This window comes from Lissotriton vulgaris, chromosome 12 (assembly GCF_964263255.1).
Source record: "Lissotriton vulgaris chromosome 12, aLisVul1.2, whole genome shotgun sequence".
Taxonomy (NCBI): domain Eukaryota; kingdom Metazoa; phylum Chordata; class Amphibia; order Caudata; family Salamandridae; genus Lissotriton; species Lissotriton vulgaris.
In genome coordinates this window covers 46,670,533-46,692,265 of record NC_141700.1, presented here as the reverse complement: position 1 = coordinate 46,692,265, position 21,733 = coordinate 46,670,533, and the positions used below count along the sequence as shown (strand labels likewise).

Here is a 21,733-nt window from a genome sequence, read left to right as displayed (position 1 = left end):
AGGGCTCTTAAGTCGAGAATTGGACGCCATTTCTTCCCCTTCTTGTGGATGAGGAAGAAGTGGGAATAGAAGCCCTCCCCCATCTGGGCGTGTGGAACTTTTTCTATCGCGCCTTTCTGGAGCATGGATGTTAGTTCTTGCCGAAGCAGCCGCAGGTGTCTGTGAGGACGCTTGACAGGTGGTGTCTGAGGAGGGTTTGAGAGGAATTCTAGAGAGTGGCCGAATTGAAGGAGTTGTAGAACCCACCGGTCTGTCGTTATTTGCCGCCAGTTTTGAAGGTAAAAGGAAAGCTTCCCTCCAAGTCGCAAGGGAAGCGATGGTGGAGGGGCTGGCCAATTGGAAAAGTCATTGTCGATTGCCTGCTGGTCTCTTCTGTCCTTTCCCTCTGTAGGACGATTTATTGAAGGAGGACTGACGTCCCGACTGGTTTTGGCGCTGTTGAAATTGCGTTTTACCCTGAGAGTAAGAGTAAGAGGACTTGTTTTGATAAGATCCTCTATAGGAGGATTGTCCCCTCCCCCTGTTGGCACGAAAGGACTGAGTGCGAGATTGCAGAGTGCCCAGGGCTCTGGCTGTGTCAGTGTCCTTTTTAATTGCAGTGAGGGCTTCGTCAATCTTCTCGCCGAATAGGTGATCGCCATCATAGGGCATATCTAAGATCTTGGTCTGGACCTCCTGTCTGAAAGAGGTGGCTTTAAGCCAGCCTTGGCGTCGCAGGACAGCGGCTCCCGCCAGCTGTCTGAATCCAGTCATGGCCACGTCAATGGCGCAGTCTATCAGTTCTGATGCCGATGTTTGGCCCTCAAGGAGGAGCGAGTGTGCCTCCGCTTTAGCATCTTCCGGCAGGTCGGCAATGTAGGGCGCGATGTCCGCCCAGAGTTGGCGGTTGTAACGCCCAAGAAGGGCGATGGAATTGGCAATTTTCACCGTTGTCGCAGAGGTAGTGGAAAAGCGTTTCCCAACTGCATCTAACTTCCTGCCTTCTTTATCTGGTGGTGTCGATAAAGGTGATGCAGGGTTACGCGAGTTCTTCTGCGCCGCCTGGGTGACCACAGAGTCCGCCTTGGGGTGACCCGTGAGGCATGCTGGAGCTGAAGACGTAGCTCTGTACTTTTTATCCAGTTTGGGTACGATTACCTGTAGGGAAGCTGGAGATTGCATGAGCTGCTTGCCCTGTTTGAGTAGATAATCAATGATCGGAATCGATCTAGTAGTTTTCTTAGTTGGTTCTTTAAAGTCATAGAGGAAACATTCAGTTTCCTGAGATTCCATTGACATATGGAACCTTTTGGCAGCCCTTTCCATGAGGTTATGGAAACCTCCAATATCAGCAGGTGGAGACTCAGAAGATTGTGGCTCCGGAGAGGCTGGAGAGTGAGTAACATAGTCCTGGTCCGCATCCACGTCCGTATCATCATCTCGGACTTCCCCTTCTTCATGTTCTCTGTCCTCTTCCTCGGACGAGATAGGGTCTTGAGCAGGGTCCTGTGTCCTAGGAAGGATCAGTGGAGGGGGCCTAGGTCTTGTCCCTTGTGCAGGAACGGGCACAGATGGCTGCGGGGTTGGTGGGACAGTAGGGGTGGCTTTCTGCGGAAACCGCAGTTTGTAGTCTTGGACGAGAAAGCTCAAGTCTGCAACCAATGAGGCCGGCAAGCACACCATTGGGGTCACCTGGGTGTGGACTTGGGTAGGCACTACTGGAGGGGTCGATTCCTCAACCTCCTGCTCTTCGTCCGTACTCTGGCACTTGACAATTAGGTCGGAAGGACTAGTGGCTTGGGTAAACTCCTCCTCCTCCTCCGGCTCCTGGTCCTGTAAGAAGCAGGATGGTGTCAGCTGTTGGACCTTACTAGGTGAGGTCATCTCCGGAGTGATCTGCCTTTTGGTGATCCTAATGGAGACATGGGAAGTCTGAGCGTCCATTGCGTGTGACAAGAGCTCGGATTCTTTCCAGGTACCAGTAGCCGTCGGTATAGTCTTCGTCGACGGTGCATCCGTCGACGACCCTCTCGTCGACGGAGCTTTAAGCAGCGTTTCCTTCGTCGACTGCTTCGTCGTCGGCGCCGCCGTCGACGGAGCGCCCTTCGTCGACGGAGTGTCCCTCGTCGACGGCTTCGTCGACGGTGTGACTTTCGTCGACGGTGTCGTCGTCGACGTCTTCGTCGACGGTGCTGTCGTCGACGCCCTCGTCGACGGTGCCGTCGTCGATGTCCTCGTCGACGGTCTTGTCGTCGACGGTGCGGAGGATGAAATCGGTCGTCCTGCTGACGACGAGTAGGTTAGAGTCGTCGATGAGGAGGACGCCGACGATGCCATCGTCGTCGATACCGTCGTCGTCGATGTTGAGACGGTTTTAGGCGATGAGGTGGTCGCCGATTGCGCCGTCGTCACCGTAAGCAGTGGTTGCTTCCTAGGGACAGGAAGGTCCTTGCTAGATACGGCAGGCTTGCCCTCTGAAGCCTTTTTAGACCTCTTAGGAGGGGTCGCTGAGTGGCCAGGCGAGGAAGCCCTAGGCCTCTTCAGGGAAAGTTGTGAGGCGACCGACATGCTCCCACCCTCGGAAATGAGGTCGGTCGGTTTGTTTTTGAGCCTGTTCAGCCAGATAAGAAGTCTCCCTTCCCGGTCTTTCTGGGTTTTGACGGAGAACTTACGGCAAATCTTGCAGTCGATGGTCTTGTGGTGAGGGTAGAGGCAATACAGGCATTCCTCATGTTCGTCGTCCACGTGGAGCCTTAGTTTACCACAGGAGGCACAGGGACGGAAAAGTGCTCTTTTCTTGACGTCAGCCATAGTAGAAAGTCGAAAAAACTGTGAAGTTTGGAGAAAATACGATATTCCTGAGGAGAACTCAGGTGGAGACTCCCTAGCACAACGTGCGGTAGAAAATCTGAGAGACTGAGGCTCCTCACAGGAAGGTTCTAGAGGGAGGTAGTAGCTGATTGGTTGTTCCTTTTGTTTTGGTCCTTTTTTTACAAAAGGACACAGATAGGCTACCAAGGTGGGACCCTGGAGCCTACTCTATTTGGTCCTTCCTGCATAAGGACCTAGATAGGTTACTAAGGTTAGACCCTTAGACCTATTCTCTTTATGTATGTCTTAGGACATTACTTTTTTATGTACCGGAGGCTCCCGTCTCGACGACGGGGAATGATTCAGGCATGTGAATCTATGAAAGACACCCAAATACTGGATAACATGTTTGGTCCTTTTCTTTTCTCAACAACCCAACTGCAAGCAAATAGTTGCCTAAGGTACCCACTGTGTAAGTAGATGTGCCTCCATTCAACACCCTTAAAGCTTCCTGGTAGCGTCTAATGCCTAACTAACTACACAGTGGACGAATCCATTTACTACTAGGGTTAATGTAGGCAGGGCTACTAAGGGGGGATTAACTAACATTGAGTGATAGGCAATATCTCTTGCCTTTTCAAGCAATATTACTTCCCTCCTACTTTAATACACACCTAATCATGCGCCCACCTTCGCTGAATTATGCCAATTCCTTTCTGAACTTAAGGGATACAGAGTAGCGTATGCCAAGCGTGGGTACATTTCGTCTTGCATTGCACTGCATAATAGATTTGTATAGTGCTTTATACCTATGATGAGGCCTCACAGCAGTTTGGGTTGGTTGATTTATAGGATCCAATGTCTGCTTGGCAAGATTGGTAGCAAATGGGTTAATAGTGTGCCTATGCGGAGGGGACTGGGGTCTAAGTGAAGTTCATAGGGTTGTGACAATCATGCTGCAGTAAATGTGTAGATGCACTTGCGCATGGAGCGAGCCATAGAGATGCAAGAGCCTCGATTGCAGACATTCATAATTGGATTCATGTAGGTGGGTAACAGGGTTCATGTGCTGCTAGGCTCGGCGGGTAAGGTGTGGGTTTCCAATATGGGAAGCGTCTGGTCTCAACGTGTGAGGTTCATCATGGGTAAGGGTTAGAGGGTCATGACTTCAGAAGAGCACACTGAATAAAGTTCATGGGTTAAGGTGTCATGGACAGAAGTGTGTAGACCACAATACTTTCGCAGCTCCCTATCATCTTGGAATTCTGTGGCGTACACAGACGCAAATTCTGTTGCATCGACTTCTGAGCATATTCGTAAAGCTTTTTCTATGCACGTTTCCCACGGACTGTGAAGAAATCCTATTATGGGATGGCCAAATCACATACAAGGTCACAAACATTTAAGTTGTAATTGCGTAGAACGATACTGGTGAAATATATATGCGTATTCAAGCAACAACTGCAATGTGTGAGCAGTGGTAAGTTGTAAGTAAAACTAAGCGTCAAGTTCTAGGCATTCAGTAGGGGTATAACAATAAAAACATGGGGTGGCAGGGCTGAAGCCACGGATATGGTATCCAAAATTCATAACCCTAAACCATGGTCTTCACAAGTACACACTGAGACGGATGAAGATGAAACAAGTCCGAAGTAAAGTTTGGAAGAATTCGGAGACAGTTGTATGAGAGAGGAGGCTAAGAAGGAGGAAACTACGCTTTTCAAATCTTCTGTAAAGAGATGCGTAGAGTGAAGAGTGTTGTTTAAACGAATGGTAAAACCTGCCTGAATTTCGAAATGATCAGCAAATGTTCAAATAATTTAAACTGAAAAATCATAGGTAAATTATCCTCATACATATTCACTGTGGATATCCGGCAAAGCGGACTGCATTGTACTCATCAGTGCGACAACGAGTGTGAGCCTCATTAATGCCTGATTCTAGCACTCACTAATAGTAGTTAAAGTAAAGTAACTATGTTATTTGTGACATGACATCTTCCAGCCTACTCAGCAATTTACACTGTAGGAACTTACATTTGGTCGATTTCCACCGGGCCCTATAGGGTTCATCATTGTGTACATATTTTCACTAGAGTTGGTAGAATCTGCAAATAAAAGACATTTCACAGTGAGTTAAATTGTTGGAGACAGGCAATTAATATAATGCCATTCTTATGTCTGTGAACACCAGCTCTAGCAACTATTGTGTATAGTGGTAGTATACAAAAGCATGCATAGCGTAACCAATCATAGCATAGTGTGTAACGACTAAATGCACCTGAAGGTAACAATGTAATGCACTAACATATGTTCAATTACAGATTTCTAAAGAAGTAGTTACATGCAAAGCAGACACAATTGCCATCAACAAGCTTTGCCATTTTCTTTTTTAGTTCATCAATTTAAAGAGCTTGACAATGCAGATTATGTTAAAAAAATTGAGGATAAAAATTAAAAATTAAATTATGCAGGAGAAAACCAGAAAATATACTTTTTGCTGAAAAAACTTTTTCAAAAATAACGTTTTTGCAGTGGATACATTTTCAGCAAAAACATTTTTGTGGAATTGTACCCATAATCTGATGCCTCAGTCACATTTCCTCCAAAATGCAATTCATAATGAGTCATAAAGCCACTTTTGTGGGAAAGAAAGAGTTTCAAAACTTGTTGGCACAGCAATTGTCTTTAACAAGGGAAATGGGAAGTCCTAAAGTGTCCAACGACAAACACTGAGAGGGATTGACCTACGGCTTGTTATAACGATGTCCAAAACCGAAGGCAAAAAAAAGAAGTCGACAATTTAACAATGGAGCCGATGCCCATGCACATTAAAAAGCATTTAAGGACTCACAATACCTCCTGACCTGAAACACTTCTTTGAAGAAAAATATGTTGCACACGTCTGAGTCCAACACTAGATGGCAGGAGTATGTAAAGCATGTGTATCACTATCTACAGCAACTGATACCACAATTTCTTTACTTCAAATGTTTTTTGTACATCGGGACTGGCCGTAGTGGGCACCGGGCATTTCCCCGGTGGGCTGCCAGGGTGGGGGCTAGTTTTGCAATATCGTCCCCCGTATCAAAATCGTCCGAAACTAGCCCTAGCAACGCAGCTCGGCCATAACTTGTTACCAAGCCCCCGTGAATTGGGCCTTTAGTGTCATTATCATGATTGCAGCACAGGAGATAAGGATATATTTCACTCCTGGCAGCCTCAGACCGTCTTCCAACTGGCGGGTTTGTTTCCTTCACAAGCTCTCAGTTTCTCCAAGCATTGCCACAATTCTACCTTTGAGATTCAGGATTCGGTGCTGGAGCTGCCATTAATAAGGTATCCACACCAAGTCATGGGTCCACCTTAGATTACTTTTGAACATTAATTTTTTTATCTTAAGGGATACAAGCATTCAGAGGCATGTATCAACAGTGTGTGTATTATCCTGTGACACATTGTATTTATAGCATTTGTGTAGCGGTTCCTAACTATGCTGAGGTCCTAAAACACTTCAGCAAGAGGCTACAATGTTTGGTGCGCAAGACTGGTAGCAAAAGGGTTCATAGGGTGGCCTATGTGGAAAGCTTTGGGGGTCAAGCATGAAGTTCATACGGTTGAAACAGTTGTGTTGCAGTAAACGTGTGGGCCATAGACGTCATTTGGAGGTAGTCAGGGGTCACAGCTGCGGCATCTGGCTTGCTTCCTGCTACTCATGGCACTTCCTTTGTGACCCTTGGCCTCAGAGAAGGCAGACAATGTGTCCCTTTTGAGGCCAGGGTTCGCAAAGGAAGTGAGAAGAGTAGCAGGGAGCAAGTTAGAGGTCTCAGCTGCGACCCCTGACCACCCCCAAATGACGTCAATGGGGTGAAGCACAGGGACGCAAAAGAGATAGTCTTGATTGCAGATACTTGTCATTTCTTAGCACCAATGAAAAATTTCTAGGGACTGTACCGGAATTCTCAGCAGAAAACATAACAAGCACTACCTCACAACTTCCTCCTCTTTGCATGACCATCCACAGCAGGCTACAACACAAAGGATGCAAACTGAGCTTTAGATCAGCATCACAGTGAAGGAGCTATTTCAAGATGGCTGCCACATTCTCCGAAAAGTGCTAAAAGGAAAAAAAAATTCTAAAGAACTCAAATGCTTAACGCCTTAACCGCGGCGGCAATTCTCCTGCTGTGCGGGCGTTCTGAGTAGGCGGGGCTGCGTCGGCCGTTCGCAGCACTGGGGAGGGAGTGCTCACGTCAGCCGTTGGCCGACGGGAACACAGAGGGGGTTAAACATGTGTAAACAAAACAGGCATACTTTCAGTGTATGTAAACATATAATGTGAAGTGCTTTCGCACTCTAAAAGCTTTTCTGGTGATTATCTACAGGTAAACCTTTCACCCTCATTGAAGAATCCCTTCTTCCCAAATTCCCCACTAATACAGGGAGTGTTCCATCCCTATGCCAATATTGGCTAGGACTTACTTTTGCCCTTGATAGGAGTGTATTTCTGACATTGACCTTAATGGAATATACCTGACAAATATTTTTGCAACACACTAGTTTGAGGGTGTTGGCTACGTAGGCAGGTATCCAGTCCTGGAATTCCCATAACCTGCCACTGGGAGTAGAATTACACCACATTAGTGTCAGCAACTCTACATAGTGGCATAAATTCCCATTTTGTGAATACCAAATGTAAGTTTTCACTTGTAAGTGAAGGTATTTGCACTCCTCAGTTCAACTAAGTTGAACTGAGCCATTATGTCCAAGCCATTTCCTGTGTCATAGTCTATAAACTACAAGTAACAGAGGTGACAGCAGTATAAGCCTGTCCAACAGCACACAGGTGTGCCATCTCCAGTCAAGTCTCCTCACGAGTACCAGGCACAAATTGACCCTCTTCATAGACCTTGATTCCCAGCATCTCTTTGGGGCCTCAATAGGCAGCAGAAAGTAAGTACTCTGAGCACAGGCACTGACAGCACCCTTCAACACATGTCTGCAAAGATCTACACAACTGGAAATAAACTTGAAAAAAAATGACCTACAGAGTACCACAGCAGTTGGAAGAAGACACTGATGGTTTCCACCAATAAGCACTTGAGTAACGCCTGACCAACAGGCTCGCTTGACCGGCTGTTATGAGCCCCAATGTACCCCAATATAGGCCTAGGTAGATGCAATACTTTTTACCTACTTTTGTCCTACCTTGCTCTACATAACGATCTGGCACTGACCTTTTACCTAGTTATGTGTCAAATAAATGTTGTGTGGTTTTTGAAAACGAGACTACTTTATTATGTATGAGGATTCTTAGTATCACAGCAGGATTACCATCTTCCTTATAATAACTCTGTACAAAAGTCACTGCTATCGTCATCCTTGTTCGACAGGCCCACATTATCATCACACATTTAGGAAGAATCCCTGAGGGTACCTTTTTGAGTATATAATCACCACATCTTCGCTGGCCAAACCAGAGGAGAAATCTCTCACGCTGACATGCAATGCTGAGGTCCAGCACGCAGTGGTCTGACATCCCTTGTAGGGGTGTCCTACTCGAGACCAAGACGGGGTCCTTCATTCTCTGCCATTGGGTAATGGGGTTGGCTCTTTCCTAGGGGATTCATGGCTTTACACTCACATACATGCTAGGTACACTTAGATAGGGTTTGCATCTTAGGAGTAAGCTCGGTTACGGCCGTTTATCGATATGCCTGCATTTATTCACTGTTTTAGCATCATGGTAGAATTCTACCTTTTATTTACTCGGTCGGTCCTTGTAATCTTATATATCTGTTTCTGTCGAATGATTGTTGCAGCAAATATATTTTACACTAGAATGACGCTGGTTCAATAAATGCTTATTGAAAACGTCCCCATCGTTTATTCTGTGTATCTGTCTGAGAATAAGTGAGCCCGAGAAACTGAGCGAAAAGCACTGCACTGTTTCCACAATCCTTGAGGGGCTCGAAAGTTGAGGCTTATAGTGGCACTGTGAGCTAGCTGCTCTATAGGCTGAAATATCCTGCGGGGTGTCTGGAGTCAGTCTAGACACCAATCCCTTAGTTTATGTGATCCAAACAGTGCACAGATCCTGCAGATCTGTAGGAACCACACAATACTTCGGCATTCCAAGTTCACCCCCAAAGCAGTGATTAACTTTTTGAATGTCAGTACCTCAACAGTGTATCCACTTTTTAACATATAGCCCACAGCTTAGTGCTTTCACTAGTGCTCACAACACTGCTTGTGAGCGGGAGGCTTGAGATAGAGGTGTGGGTGTAGAAGGCCTTCTTTGGGGGAACTTTATTCCCATATCCGCATGTAAGACTGGCAGGAAAAGCTGTCCGACAGAGAAGCAAAAGCTACACTCCTATGGCATCAGGGATGATGGCACCTGTTTCTGCATTGGCCATATTTGTCTCCTTTTGCTGAGCATCCAGCCTGACCTACTTTTTCAAGCATTCTGAAGATGATTGCGCTGCTCACTCAGAAGACAAAGAGCGGAACGAGGGAAGTTATAGAACGACAGAAAACTTTTCCCTCAGTTTAGTAATGGCTGGCTGACCTCCAGGTAGCACTGCGGCGGGGACTGACGCGAGCTGTCGTGATGCCTTTGTTTACTTGTCTGGCCTTCTCCTTGGCCCCTTCAGATTTCGGTCTCATTTCAAGTACCATTCGCGGGCTCCAAAGAAACATGTCTTTTGAGGGTTTTGCAGTAAAAAAAGATAAAAATTTCTGCTGTCAGGAAAGCACTTCAGAGTAACTAGGGAAACCAGACACAATGGAGAGGAAAACACGTCACAGGCGGAATAAAACATGCTCAATACCATCTGCGTCCGCGTGTGTGCAGTGGTAAGTGGCCTTTGAGTCTCATACGTGCCAGCAGCTTCCAATGTCACAAGTATCCCAGGTATGCTTTTAGCAGGTATCGAGTACTCGGGATAAGCACAGATGGGGTAAGTTAGGGGATCATAGAGAGGTTCAAGGGGTCGCAAACAGACACTGCCCCAGTAGCCCTTACACGGACACCAACATTCAGCTCCTGTAACACCGGTGAGTCAAGAAGAAAAACTCATGTTAGTTATTGTGTTGTAAGGTACGTACCTCCTGGACTAGGCATGATGGGCGTTCCTGGTGGACCTCCGCCCCCGGGCGGACCCTAAAAATCAAAAACAAAATTATAAACTTACTAAACCCACTGTTAACAATAGCCATAAACTGTATTATATTTCTGTCATGCCTTGTAAGAAATAATATATACAAAAAATACAGCGAGTACAATTCGGCTGGAATCAATCCACAATTGCATTTCCATAAAAGACATCGGGACTGCTCTGTGAGAGCACTCAGTGGTGGTGTTTGGCCAAAACAGCAATGGAAATCAAAAGGCCTGGAGATGAAGGTGATGTGAAATCCCCAACAGTGAGAAGAAGAGCGCTCGCTAATGGTACCATGGGCTCCACAGTGGGAAGACGTAGTGACTGCCTGATCCATGTCTGTAACTAAAGACCAGCTTTCTACAATAGTTAATGGCTATTCTGTTTCCAGGTAATTGTGGTGGTCGTTACCATCAAGTTGACTGGCAAAGATTTGTTTTTAAGTCAGTATATGATCTTGAACTGAAATATTTCCTTATTTCTTTAGTCTGAGTTCTTGTCAACCACTTTTCTAAAACTGAACATCTGCAGACGCCATGCCAGGCGGTGCTAATCATCTCAGTGAACCAACCTGAACCCTGTGGTGTGTTCCCAGTGATGTACATGTGTTGCAGGTGCAATGCATGTACATCACTATATAAGGTGGGGCAAACGACTAATAACAATAGAGGTGCAGGTCTAAATAGACCTACTATCTGCAAAGTGCTTCTTTCTCATTCTCCCACAGACTAGAGACCAGGAAGGCAGCGCGAGGTGCACCGCACTTTGATTTGACGTCTAACCCTGCTGTGAAAGGGCTAATGCTACAAGAGGTGACTTGTTCGGGCATCCATTTTGATCTCTGCTTCCATTCGTAGCCTGACGATAGCTCTTTCTTCAATTTATTTTTTGTACAGTGCTTAAACTGTGTGGTGCACAAGTGCTTGTGAACAGTAAGCTAATGATTCCACCTGTTGCAATGGCAATTCATACTAACAGAGTTGTCTAAAACATTGAAAATGTTTTTTCTATTTGTAATGCTTCATGTAATATTCAGAAAGTAGAAGGAGTTGGTGAATCTTAAAGTATCAAAGGTGGTGCAGGAATGTGGTCCTGCTTTTTAAAAAAAATAGTTTTTAATGTATTATTTGCCACAGCGTGGGCCCAATAAAGATTTAACAAGAAACTTCCTAAAGTGCCTTGGGATATCGAAGAGAAGACAATTTAGGTTTACATCAGGTAGAAAATGGGGAAATCAAAATGGGCAAATTGAACAGAAACAGGGTGGTCTCTTCATATCATATATTAAAATATTCCATGCACCGGCGCAGAGAGCTAGTAATGTAACAAAAACCAAAAACAATATAGAGGAACTTACCACATAATTTCCTGGAGACGACGACGAATAAGCTATCTAGAATTTAAAAAAGTGATAAAGATAAGATTACAAGAATGTAAAACATTTATCCTGCTAATACCTTTTGACACAGATCAGAATTTCAAAGATCCGCACCAGTGTTGTGTTCTTCCAAAAAGTACTTAATCTTGGTATTTAGTCAGTTAGAGCTAGGCTTAACTTGTGGGAGGGATATTTAAGAAAAACACATGAAGTAATTTGTGTCTAGTGCCATAACCACCATTATAGGGAAAGATTTAGATCACATATCTAGAGAATTTTCAGTTCAAAGGCTTACAAATAGGACTTTTAAATAACTGATAGGCAAAACAAGAGTCCTCTATACTATGGGAAGAAAAACAGAGCTCCTATTATGGATTGTAGGATGCATTCATTTGAAAAACCAATGAAACTCAGTCTAAGAGTGTCCACATGAAGGTCAGTTCACATACTTCTAACAACGCTGACCCACCGGATCGCAGCTTCTTTGCGAATGATGTTAGCAGCCCCGGGGGGAAGTAGGCAGTGTGTAAGGGGCCACTGAGTGTTCCCCCGGTTTCCCCAGAAGGGAAGGTTTTTAGCTCAAAGCTTCACCAGTTCAGTTTTCTGTTTGGGAATGCAATCACAGGTGGCAGACCGCCATCACCGTGTTTGTAGCCAATTGCATAAAGCCGCCTGCTCAATGAATAATCATAAGGTTGCTCATTCTGCGACCCACTCCGACTGCAGATGCTGTAAGGCAGCCGATTTGTTCACGGTTGCAAATTGTGCACTGCAAATATGTTACCAGGATTTTATTTTGAGATGTGACATGCCTATGTCACATCTCCAAATTAAACCTTGTCACATAAATTCATTGCACAATTTGCAACCACGGTTTAGTACATCTGGCATTATAGCCTAACCATTAAAGAGCTAACCAGAGGTAAGTGAAAAGCTTCTTCTCTTACACAATCTGGCCTCATCAATAATACATTGACCCCTGGTTTCACATCTGCTTGGGTTGTAAAACCTACTCAGTCTCTTGAGGCCCCCTTCCTTGAACAATGTAGTTGATAGCCAGCAACACACGTAAATATATCAATGTACAGTGAATCAGAAGTATTTAATTGACTTTTATAGTAATGGCTAGTGAATATTCTGTTGGGGTCCTAATATTTGCGATATTTTGGGTCTGGATGCATGCCCCAGGGAATTGGACATCCCTAAAATAGGATTTGGTGTTACATTTTTAGCAGCTGGGTTAAGTGGTGTACAATTGTTTTCCAGTGACTGAGGAAAATAAAAGTCAAATAACCACTTACAGAGCATCATATTGTTTGCCAGACAAAGTAAACCACCCCCTAGTCAAAGAGGTGCCCAGTGAGGGCCTGAGAGGGCTGGATTCAAGCCATATTGCCTGGATAACCATGGGCTAATTACATTATTCCTAGTTACATTCTGAAATGAATCAAGTCGTCCTGGGCCTACGCTTGATACACCTGATTTATAAGGTCATACAATACAGCATGTTTATTTGGGTGTATTTTGTAGACAACCACAAATAAGACATATATCAGTACTTCAGATCAGAGACAAATACAGATTTATTTGATGTGAAAATGTCATTTTATTTTAGAAATAAAATTATGACTCGAGTTAGGGTTCCTGGGCATGAACATGGGGAAAATTAACTTTGTTTTGAAAACAGCACTGGAGAAGGAAGGGCTACAGATTGTAATTCACATCACATGGAACATCTTTCAAAGACACCAGTAAAATGACTCACCGAGTTGGCGTTGGGGTTCGGCCAGGGGCCCCTTCCTCCTGGTCCCCTGGAACAGACAGAAACAATGCATTTTACCAACATCAATTTCGCCATAAGACTAGTTCCTTGACATATCCATCTTTACATATAGCCTCCAAAAGAGGTACTGGACAAAGACAGGGTGAGTGATTGTGGGCACGTCCACTGGAATTTTTTGGCGATTCTACAGCGTTTTCCTCATAATTAAGGATTTACTGGAATTGCCACATAAGCCACCATCTGCTGCATCAATTGCAGACTTGTAAAAAAATATGTGCAAGCTCAAATGGCATACCTGCCAAACTTCCCATGTCCATGTGTGATATGCTACCAGGTTTTTTCCTTTGCATTCTGGGACGTGTAGCCTTGTTTTGTAATGGAATAAATCAGAAATGTGGCTCTCAATTGCTGCCAATTCATGTGGCCATGGCAATAGGGCAGGGATGTGGGATATTGGTCCAGCAGTTCAGATTTTTGGGATACCCACATACATTGCATTTTAATAGGAATCAGGTGTGTACTCCCTAAGTCCACCGTGAAACTACTTCTTCCAGGACTTTTCAAGTGTTCTGTCTATTTCATTGTGTCTGACATTCAAGTGGGTGTGTTCTCGAGCACTTCCTGCATCTAAAACTCTTCATTTTGTTACGACCCGTCCAACTGTGAGGGAAGGCCATTTTATTGTAGCGCACTTCAAACAGGAGCACAACAGGAGATCATAAAGAAATGACATGATCGTTCGCCTGGATCTCAGGTGGAATCCCGGAAAAATACAGAAGACTTAAAAACAGCATGGATGAGCGAAACACATGTCGGCGAGTGCATGAAAGAGAAACTATGTGTACAATGTGTAGACATTGTTGTACAAACACCATTTATAAACAAAATATTGCTACAAATTCTAGAGAAAAGGCCCAGCTGATATTTTCTAATCACTCAATGTCACTAATTGCATTTAAATATTCACTGTGACGATTTGTGCAATACTCAATGGAGTGGGAGCCCAAATTCTCTACCAGAGAGAACTACACAGCTCAGCAAATTGTGGCTTTGTTCATGTATTCCCAGGCTGAACTTGTGATCTCACTCAGCAAATCATTGGACAACCACAACAATACGCGAAACATATGTGGTGGAAATAATTTTTACAGTTGTGAAATTGCTCACAAACAGTGAATTTAGCACCAGAATATGCCTCATGCCATTAGTGTGCATAATATACAAACATCTCTAAATCAATTAAGAGTGTTTAGGTTATTTGTGTAAAAATAAAATGTAGCCAGATTTGCATGTTTACAAAAAATTTCCTTAACTGCAAATTAATAGTGAAACCTTGAGCGACGTTAGAAAATACGTTTTTATCAGGGTCTGTTCAGACACATCACATATTCACACCACCTTAACAATTTATTACTGAATAACAGATAAGTTGCCCAAAAAATGTAAATCTTACATGTTCATTCCTGGCATGCCTGGACCACCTAAGGAGTTTGGGGGCGGTCTCATCCCACTGCCGTAATTCTGAAACAAGAAATTAGGATCACAGAGTGAGATGGGACCAGGTGCTGCGGCGATGAACACAAAACCATCGGGACTTTTATCCCATGTGAAACACCCCTTAACAGGACATCAGCTAAAATAGGGACATCAATCCGCTAGGCATCTAAGTGTGCTAGTAAGAGGGTGACAGACAGCTTGTTTTCTCCCTTGGGAGGGCTGGTCCATGTTGACCTTCAAGGGTTAACTAAGGCGTCTAATGGAAAGCAAAACCTGGCTTTAGTTTCCAGGTTTAATTTTGTCCAACCGTTTCAAACACTTTTTCTCAGCTTTGGGTTTCCAAACCTGGCATAGACTATATTGTAATTTCTTTGCACGTACCTATATTCCACAATGTCCTTGCGCTCTCCGGTTACACATTATAAGCAAAAGTTGAAACACGGTCCACCAGATAACTTTACACCACCTGCCTTGCATATATCAAACTAAAGACTCATCTGAATGCATCAACAAAAATTTTAATCTAATCATTGCAAATACTGTGCCAGGAAAAGAACATCTAAGTTCCAAGCATTATATTTAGATCAATGTTTTACAAGCCCATTCTACAATTTGTGGTAAAAGCATGTCCACCATTGCCTCCTATCTTAAGTTTTTAGGCACTTGTCAACAGGGTTCATTTGTACCTCTGAATGTACAGCTACTTACTTGAGGTCCCATTCCCGCCATCCCCCTCGGTGGATTCATCCTCTGCATTGGTCCACCCATGTTAGGATGACCTGTTAAAGGAAGAAAATATTAAAAACTAAAAATCGAAAGAGTGAGAGACAGCTTCAAAAGGTTTCACAACACGATGAACAGAGGATGTTCCAACAAAGTTTGCAATATCAAGGATTTATCCAACAAAATTCTGCGGGTGAGGTAAGCACTAGGTCGCTGCTCTCACGTTTCACTTTCAACTATGTAACTCCGCGTTCACAAGTGCACTCCAAGCAACCTTTCATGCTTTCCCTACATTTTCAGTGTGCCTGAGCTGTACTTGAAGACTGCTATTTACTATTTTAGATTTTGTGTTTCAGATACTAAAGAACAGCAACCAGAAGTGAGTTTGCTTATAATTCCAGGACTGTGCAATGGCCAAAAACTTTAAAATTCTACTCATGCACAAAAGAATTTAGAAGGCATTTGTTTGAACATATTCTTTGGGAGTAAGAATGCCAACACAAAGCATAATTTTTGTGGGTTTTCTCTCCCGCTAGGTCTTTTTTTAAACTATATTTTAAATCGTTTCCACATCAAAGAATTGACCAATTAAAAAAAAAAAATCAAGACCACAAATTTGGTGAAGTCTGATTTCACACTATCTAACCATCTTTGGAACTTGCACTAAGTTTTTGGGGAATGTCTGTAAACAGAAGTAACACTTGCTGGTGAAAATACAACTTGAAGCTTGACTTTGAAAAAATGTACCGCAACTACCTGGTTTAATAGTATTCATTTTATCAATCGAGAAAGACGACAGCTTCATTCAGCATTACCAGAATTCGACCCCAAAACCCCCAATTTGCATAGATCTCTGCCTAAGGCACTCAATCCAGTGAGCTCTCACATCAGCTTTTAGAGAGGGCCTCAGTTTCATCATCTCTAAATCCTTCCTGAAGAAGCCAACCTGCTTTACCACCCTGGATCTGTTCCAAAATATGTAGTTCTATATTTGGTTTCATGGTATTTGAAGATCAAATCAAATTTAGGATTTACATGCTAAATACCTGTTCCTATTCATCTTTTACCACACAATTCCCTGTCTAGGTAATATCTACATTATCACTTTCTCCAAAGGCCATTTTCTGCAAATTCAATAAATTTTATAAGTATAACAAGTTTTCATGGCTGGCAGCAAAACTCATTACAGAGTCGATGAAAAAACTAAACTACAGAAAGGCAATAGGGTTGCGAGGGGTGGGCGGAATCACGCCTACTTTCAGCAGGACGAAGAGGTGAATGAATAATGAGAAAGCGGAGACTAATATGCACCGTACTCCAAATCGGTTTGTATTTAACTTGTAAACATTTCAGTTGAAATCAACAATTTAGATGATGGAAAAGATATAAAAGGGGCTCCCCACCGTTGCATGACATTTCAGCCCCTAATGAGGCAAATATGCATATATCATTCTACACTTTATATAAAATGCATCTGCATACAAGCAAGCTGTATTAACAACCAGTAAAACTGTTGAAGCCCGCGCCTGCAGCCCTTCAGTCGTTAACACCGAAACATCATCGCTTTTCCAATGTCAGTACAAGAATCTACACCTCTTTATCTTTCAATCCGCATGTCTATGTAATAGACTGGAGATGCGGCTGTGAATGCATGCCCAGCTTGAAAGGCATACGAGTTAAAAAGCCAATTTTGTTTGTAAACGTATATGCATTTAAACTGCACAGAGAATCCAGTGTAAATTATAACGTTTCACCTTGAGGTTATGAGGGGTTCATTGCATGGGAGGGCTCTGTGAAAGAATCTATATCACCTGGAGGTCTTGTGGGGGGGGGGGGAGGGGACTACAGGGGACTCAGTGAACCATAAAATCTCACCTTGAGGTCTTGTGGGGTCCATGGCGTTTGGCAGTAATGGCTGAGAACCTGGTACTCCTACAGGAGGCTGAAAGAAATGCACAGAACTGAAAATTTAGGATAATGTAAAAAGCAGTAAAGAAAAAGGGAAGAACTCTCTGACATTTTGACTCAGAGGCAAATGAAGCCATCGGGCAATTTGGAGATATCCGGACAAGTGAGGAGCCTGAAACTCTAGTAGGGCGGTGGAAGAGTCACACACCTATCACCCCGTTAGGTCTACTTCGGATCCCTGGCCTGATGGTCAGCCAGTCTTTGAACTTCACGCTCAGGTAGATGTGTAGTAAGGACAGGGCACGGTGTTGGCCATCCCAGTGTGGACAAGATGCAGGGCAATAGGGCACGGAGAAAGGGCCTGTCTGCCCCCGTACCTGACTGCGTCCTCCATTTTCTGTCTGATTAGTCACTTGTTATTCTTCTCACATGCAGGACCTTACAGTTCTAGGCTCTAGCTAATAAAAATTACATGCATTAATCCTGCCTACAGGCTTTTCAAAAGTCACTTTTTCACTGTTGTGTCCATCACCAAAGTCAAATGATAAGTCTCTAATCGGACATCCCCGTCCTTCTGTTTTGAACAACATCAAAGCTCTCGAGCTTTGACCTTGTGGTCTACAGTGTCAATGAAAAAAATGCTAGATGGCTACAGATATATTTTTCATCTGACCTCCCAGAAAGATTAGGATTGCCTAGGCTCATTCCCACACATCTCATCAGTAACAACTGAAAATTGGGATCTGGAGAAGGTTCAATTTCATCCTTTATATTTCAGGCCAATAAGGCAGAGGAAGACGGTGGTGCATCTTTGGGAATCTTTGATTTCAACTTAAAGGGATGACCTTTGTCTTGTTCATCGTAACCCGAACAAGGCTTGGCTATAGTGTTGACAAAAGAGCGTAATGCTAGTTAGAGGTGGAGACGGTACCGGTAATAGGAATGGTTTATTCAAAGCAAGAGTAAGGTTAGACTAAACTGTAAGTGGAGGAAGAGCATAGAGCAACTCCAAAAGTGAAGCACAGAGATTCTCCTTTCCTGGGAACAACATTCCATATGTGACATAATGCAACGCTGGTTACACACACCAGCAAGAGAATTCACGATGGAAGAGCAATACATATGTATGAATATGCCTCTTGACCTCGCATCCTGCTACCCCGCATGTTGTTACAACGCGGTTGTTACAATGACCGTGTTATAACAACCCATACCATTACCCCGCAAGTCGTAACGACTTGCCGAGGGGGACCCTGGATGTTAGAATAGTATAATTTACTATTCCAACTCCAGTCCATGCGGACAGTAGGGAAGGTATTGGATTTTAAATCCAACACCTTCTCCCACCTCCGCAAGTTGTTGTTACGACTTGCGGGGTAATGGTATGGGATGTTACAACACAGTCGTTGTAACAACCGTGTTGTAACAACATGTTGGGTGATGGATGCGGGGTCAAGGTTGTTTACCCATATGTAAATATATATTACATATCTTTAAATACTGCTTTCCATCCAATCTTATGTCACATATATATTCGATCAATTCAAGGACAGGTGTATTCCTAAGCTGAACTAAACACAGACCACCACCATTGATGCTTTCAAACTTTTATTGCTATTGCAAAGATGCCTTGACGCATTTCGGCCGCATCCTTGATTACTTTAACGGTAGGAGCGCCATTGTTGGGAGAATATAAGGCATCAGGCAAGCACAAACAATATACTAATTTCTTCATGCGGGTCTCAAACTGAACATATCCACAAATATAAAATTGGACAAATGGAAACTATATAAATATAAATATATATATATATATATATATAAAAAAAAGATCTGCCGTCTTCGAACAGTACCTTGGTGGGCTAAAAGAAGGCACAGGTCCCAAAAATTCGGTACTGATGTTTTATTGCGAGTAGAGCTGCAAGATCTTACGCGTTTCGGGCGGGTGCCCTTGATCACAGAATATATATATATATATATATATATATATACACACACAAACACACCTCTGACTTCACGTAATGAAAATGGTAAAAGAGTTTGGTGACCATATAAAGCAAAGCACAGAGAGTTTCTCGATATGGTCATGGAAACCTGCAGTGACTTATAATGTACAATAGGGGGATTTATTCCATACACTTTATGGTCACAGCGTCACATTTCCCCCAAAGCTCGCATATCATTGGTCTATTTCTCCTTCTACTGAAAGAGGGACTAAAGTTGGAGACATGTCGAATAACTCTGAAATCTGTGCCACAGGAATAAACGAGTGTTGAGAATCACACGTGTTACACAGTTTGTTATAAGTCTCTTTCAAAGCCACCCTTAGTTTCAGGGGGAAAAAGTTCAGTAGGAAGAGCTGACAAGCTAGCTATCCTTCCTGGGTTGCAGGCTTTCATTTTGACTCGGTGTCCAGACTTTCACGCAGTCTGCTCTCTATGGTGGCAGGTATTGTAATACCACACCTTGCACGTAATAAATTATTACAGTAGAGCAGCTATGGAATTTTCTTATTACAGTTGACTTGTGCTGTCCCAACTAGACTGCAAAAAGAAAATTAGTAACCGGGTTTTATACAGTTATTGCAGGTTTCAATGTATTACAAAACACAGCTTACAGCTGACCATCTCCAGACAACTTGTGTTGACACAAAACTGCTGGACCAACGTTAGGGAACTCCCTGAAAGGAAATTTTATAGCAAAAAAGATGGAAGGAGACCTTGCTGTTAGAAGGGATTCCCAAACAATACATGCCGCTCAGCACCAGAACAAGTGAGCTTGCGAAGAACCACTTCTCTTTGCAAATAACTTTACAATTCTCACCACTTTCTTCAAAAGTAAGACCTGCAATCCTACCTGATTTGGCATTCGGAGGGAGGGTCGGGGACCACCAGGATAGCGCGGAGACATGAAGGGCTGGAGGAAAGAAAGCAAAACTAACATTAATGTCTGCAGGAGACAAGTACATTAAATGCATGTATTTATTTATACATTGGTAGATTTACTAGGCGCACTCTGGGCCTATCGAGGCGTAAGAGGGATGTCGAGCAATGTGGTTCAATTCAACAATTGAGATCATCACTGCAAAAACAGGACATCTTGCAACGGATCAGGCGTGCACTATACATGGTCTTCAGCAAAGAATAAATGTGTCCAGTTTTGGGTGTTAGCATCTCTGAACCCTGAGGCAAGTAAAGGCTATATTGATCTAAACATACAAGTGATCTGCTTCACAAGACCTTGCCTTGTAGCAACCTACAACACCCAGCGCTGGTGCAAACCTTTGTGTATACGTTCTTCAATGGATTGAGTAGATCAGAGATGCTTCTGGCATCTACCAGTTTGCTCTGAAGGACATGTTGATCCCTCAGGCCCTATTGAATGCTCACAGGTTCTCATTATTAGGGCCTCGGACTCACCGTTTGCACCCACTGAGCTAACCCTGCCAAGTCCTATTGACGCTATGGCAAACAATGGTTCGATGGGGATTGTTCATCAGCCCAGCAGAATTTAATGCTGGCACTTAATAAAATGCCTCGGGTGCTAGAGGAAGTAAAGTTACGTAGCGTTGGATAGAAGCAGGAGAGAAAGGAAGTGATTGGGCAGGCTGCCTGGGCTCAATTGTGTAAAGCCAGTGGCAGGAATGATATGTCCTACAAATAACAACAGTTTGATCGAGGGTCTAAGGGCATGTTTAATGACCATCATTTAGACACAGGCCCCAGGGGATACAATATAATACCACAAGGTGTCTAGAGGTCAGAGGAGACTCAGCGAGATAAACCGTACGTAACACAACTGAAGGAAAAAACCAGGAAGTGAAAGGAAGAGATGGTGCACCAAGGAGTCTTAAAGGCGCAACATAATCCCTCTAGGGTATAAAAGTACCCATCAGTTCCCGTTCGGTATCGCCCTTGTCATCATTTGGGTTCTCCTTTTTCCCAAGAGAGTATGTTATCATTCACTAGATCTTATAGTGTACTGTTATACCCCAGAGGGATTATGTTGCGCCTTTAAGACTCCTCGGTGCACTATCTCTTCCTTTCACTTACTGTTTTTTTCCTTCAGTTGTGTCACGTACGGTTTATATAGCGGAGTCAGGAATGATATGTCTCCATTCCAGAAAACTGGAAATGCGTCTTTTTCTGGAAATGGTCATTACACCATTGTGGACACCCTTATACCGTCTCATCAGTGGGTGGAACATTTATCTAAGCTTTATGAAAATCCCAAAACAGATCTGGAGGAAGCAGTCCTTTGTGTGGTGTCGGTTCAGACCGCATTGATTTTCCAGTCACTGCTCTGAAAGAGGCAGTCACTGCTATGGGTCCACCTCCACCCCCGGATGGGGTCCCACTGACCTGTTCAAAGATAACATCGAGCTCTGGGTACCCCTTTTAGTAAATGTACTGAGGATAGCCATGATGATAGGGTCACTGAGGTCATGGTCGTATTTATCTTTTGTCCCCATTTTTAAGAAGGGGACAGAGCT

General features: G+C 43.7%; 1 protein-coding gene across 2 annotated transcripts in view; it reads right to left on the bottom strand.

Moving 5' to 3' along the window:
- SSBP4 (single stranded DNA binding protein 4) overlaps window positions 1-21,733 on the bottom strand; it is a 532,613-nt gene that overhangs the window by 22,348 nt on the left and 488,532 nt on the right. For both annotated transcript variants that reach the window (XM_086947015.1, XM_086947014.1), the window contains 8 exons: window positions 20,098-20,157; window positions 17,209-17,275; window positions 15,319-15,389; window positions 14,567-14,634; window positions 13,096-13,141; window positions 11,310-11,345; window positions 9,900-9,954; window positions 4,827-4,897 (listed from right to left, as the gene is read on the bottom strand). In XM_086947015.1, the coding sequence (XP_086803141.1) occupies window positions 4,827-4,897; window positions 9,900-9,954; window positions 11,310-11,345; window positions 13,096-13,141; window positions 14,567-14,634; window positions 15,319-15,389; window positions 17,209-17,275; window positions 20,098-20,157 (474 nt within the window). The remainder of the gene's footprint in view (window positions 1-4,826; window positions 4,898-9,899; window positions 9,955-11,309; window positions 11,346-13,095; window positions 13,142-14,566; window positions 14,635-15,318; window positions 15,390-17,208; window positions 17,276-20,097; window positions 20,158-21,733) is intronic.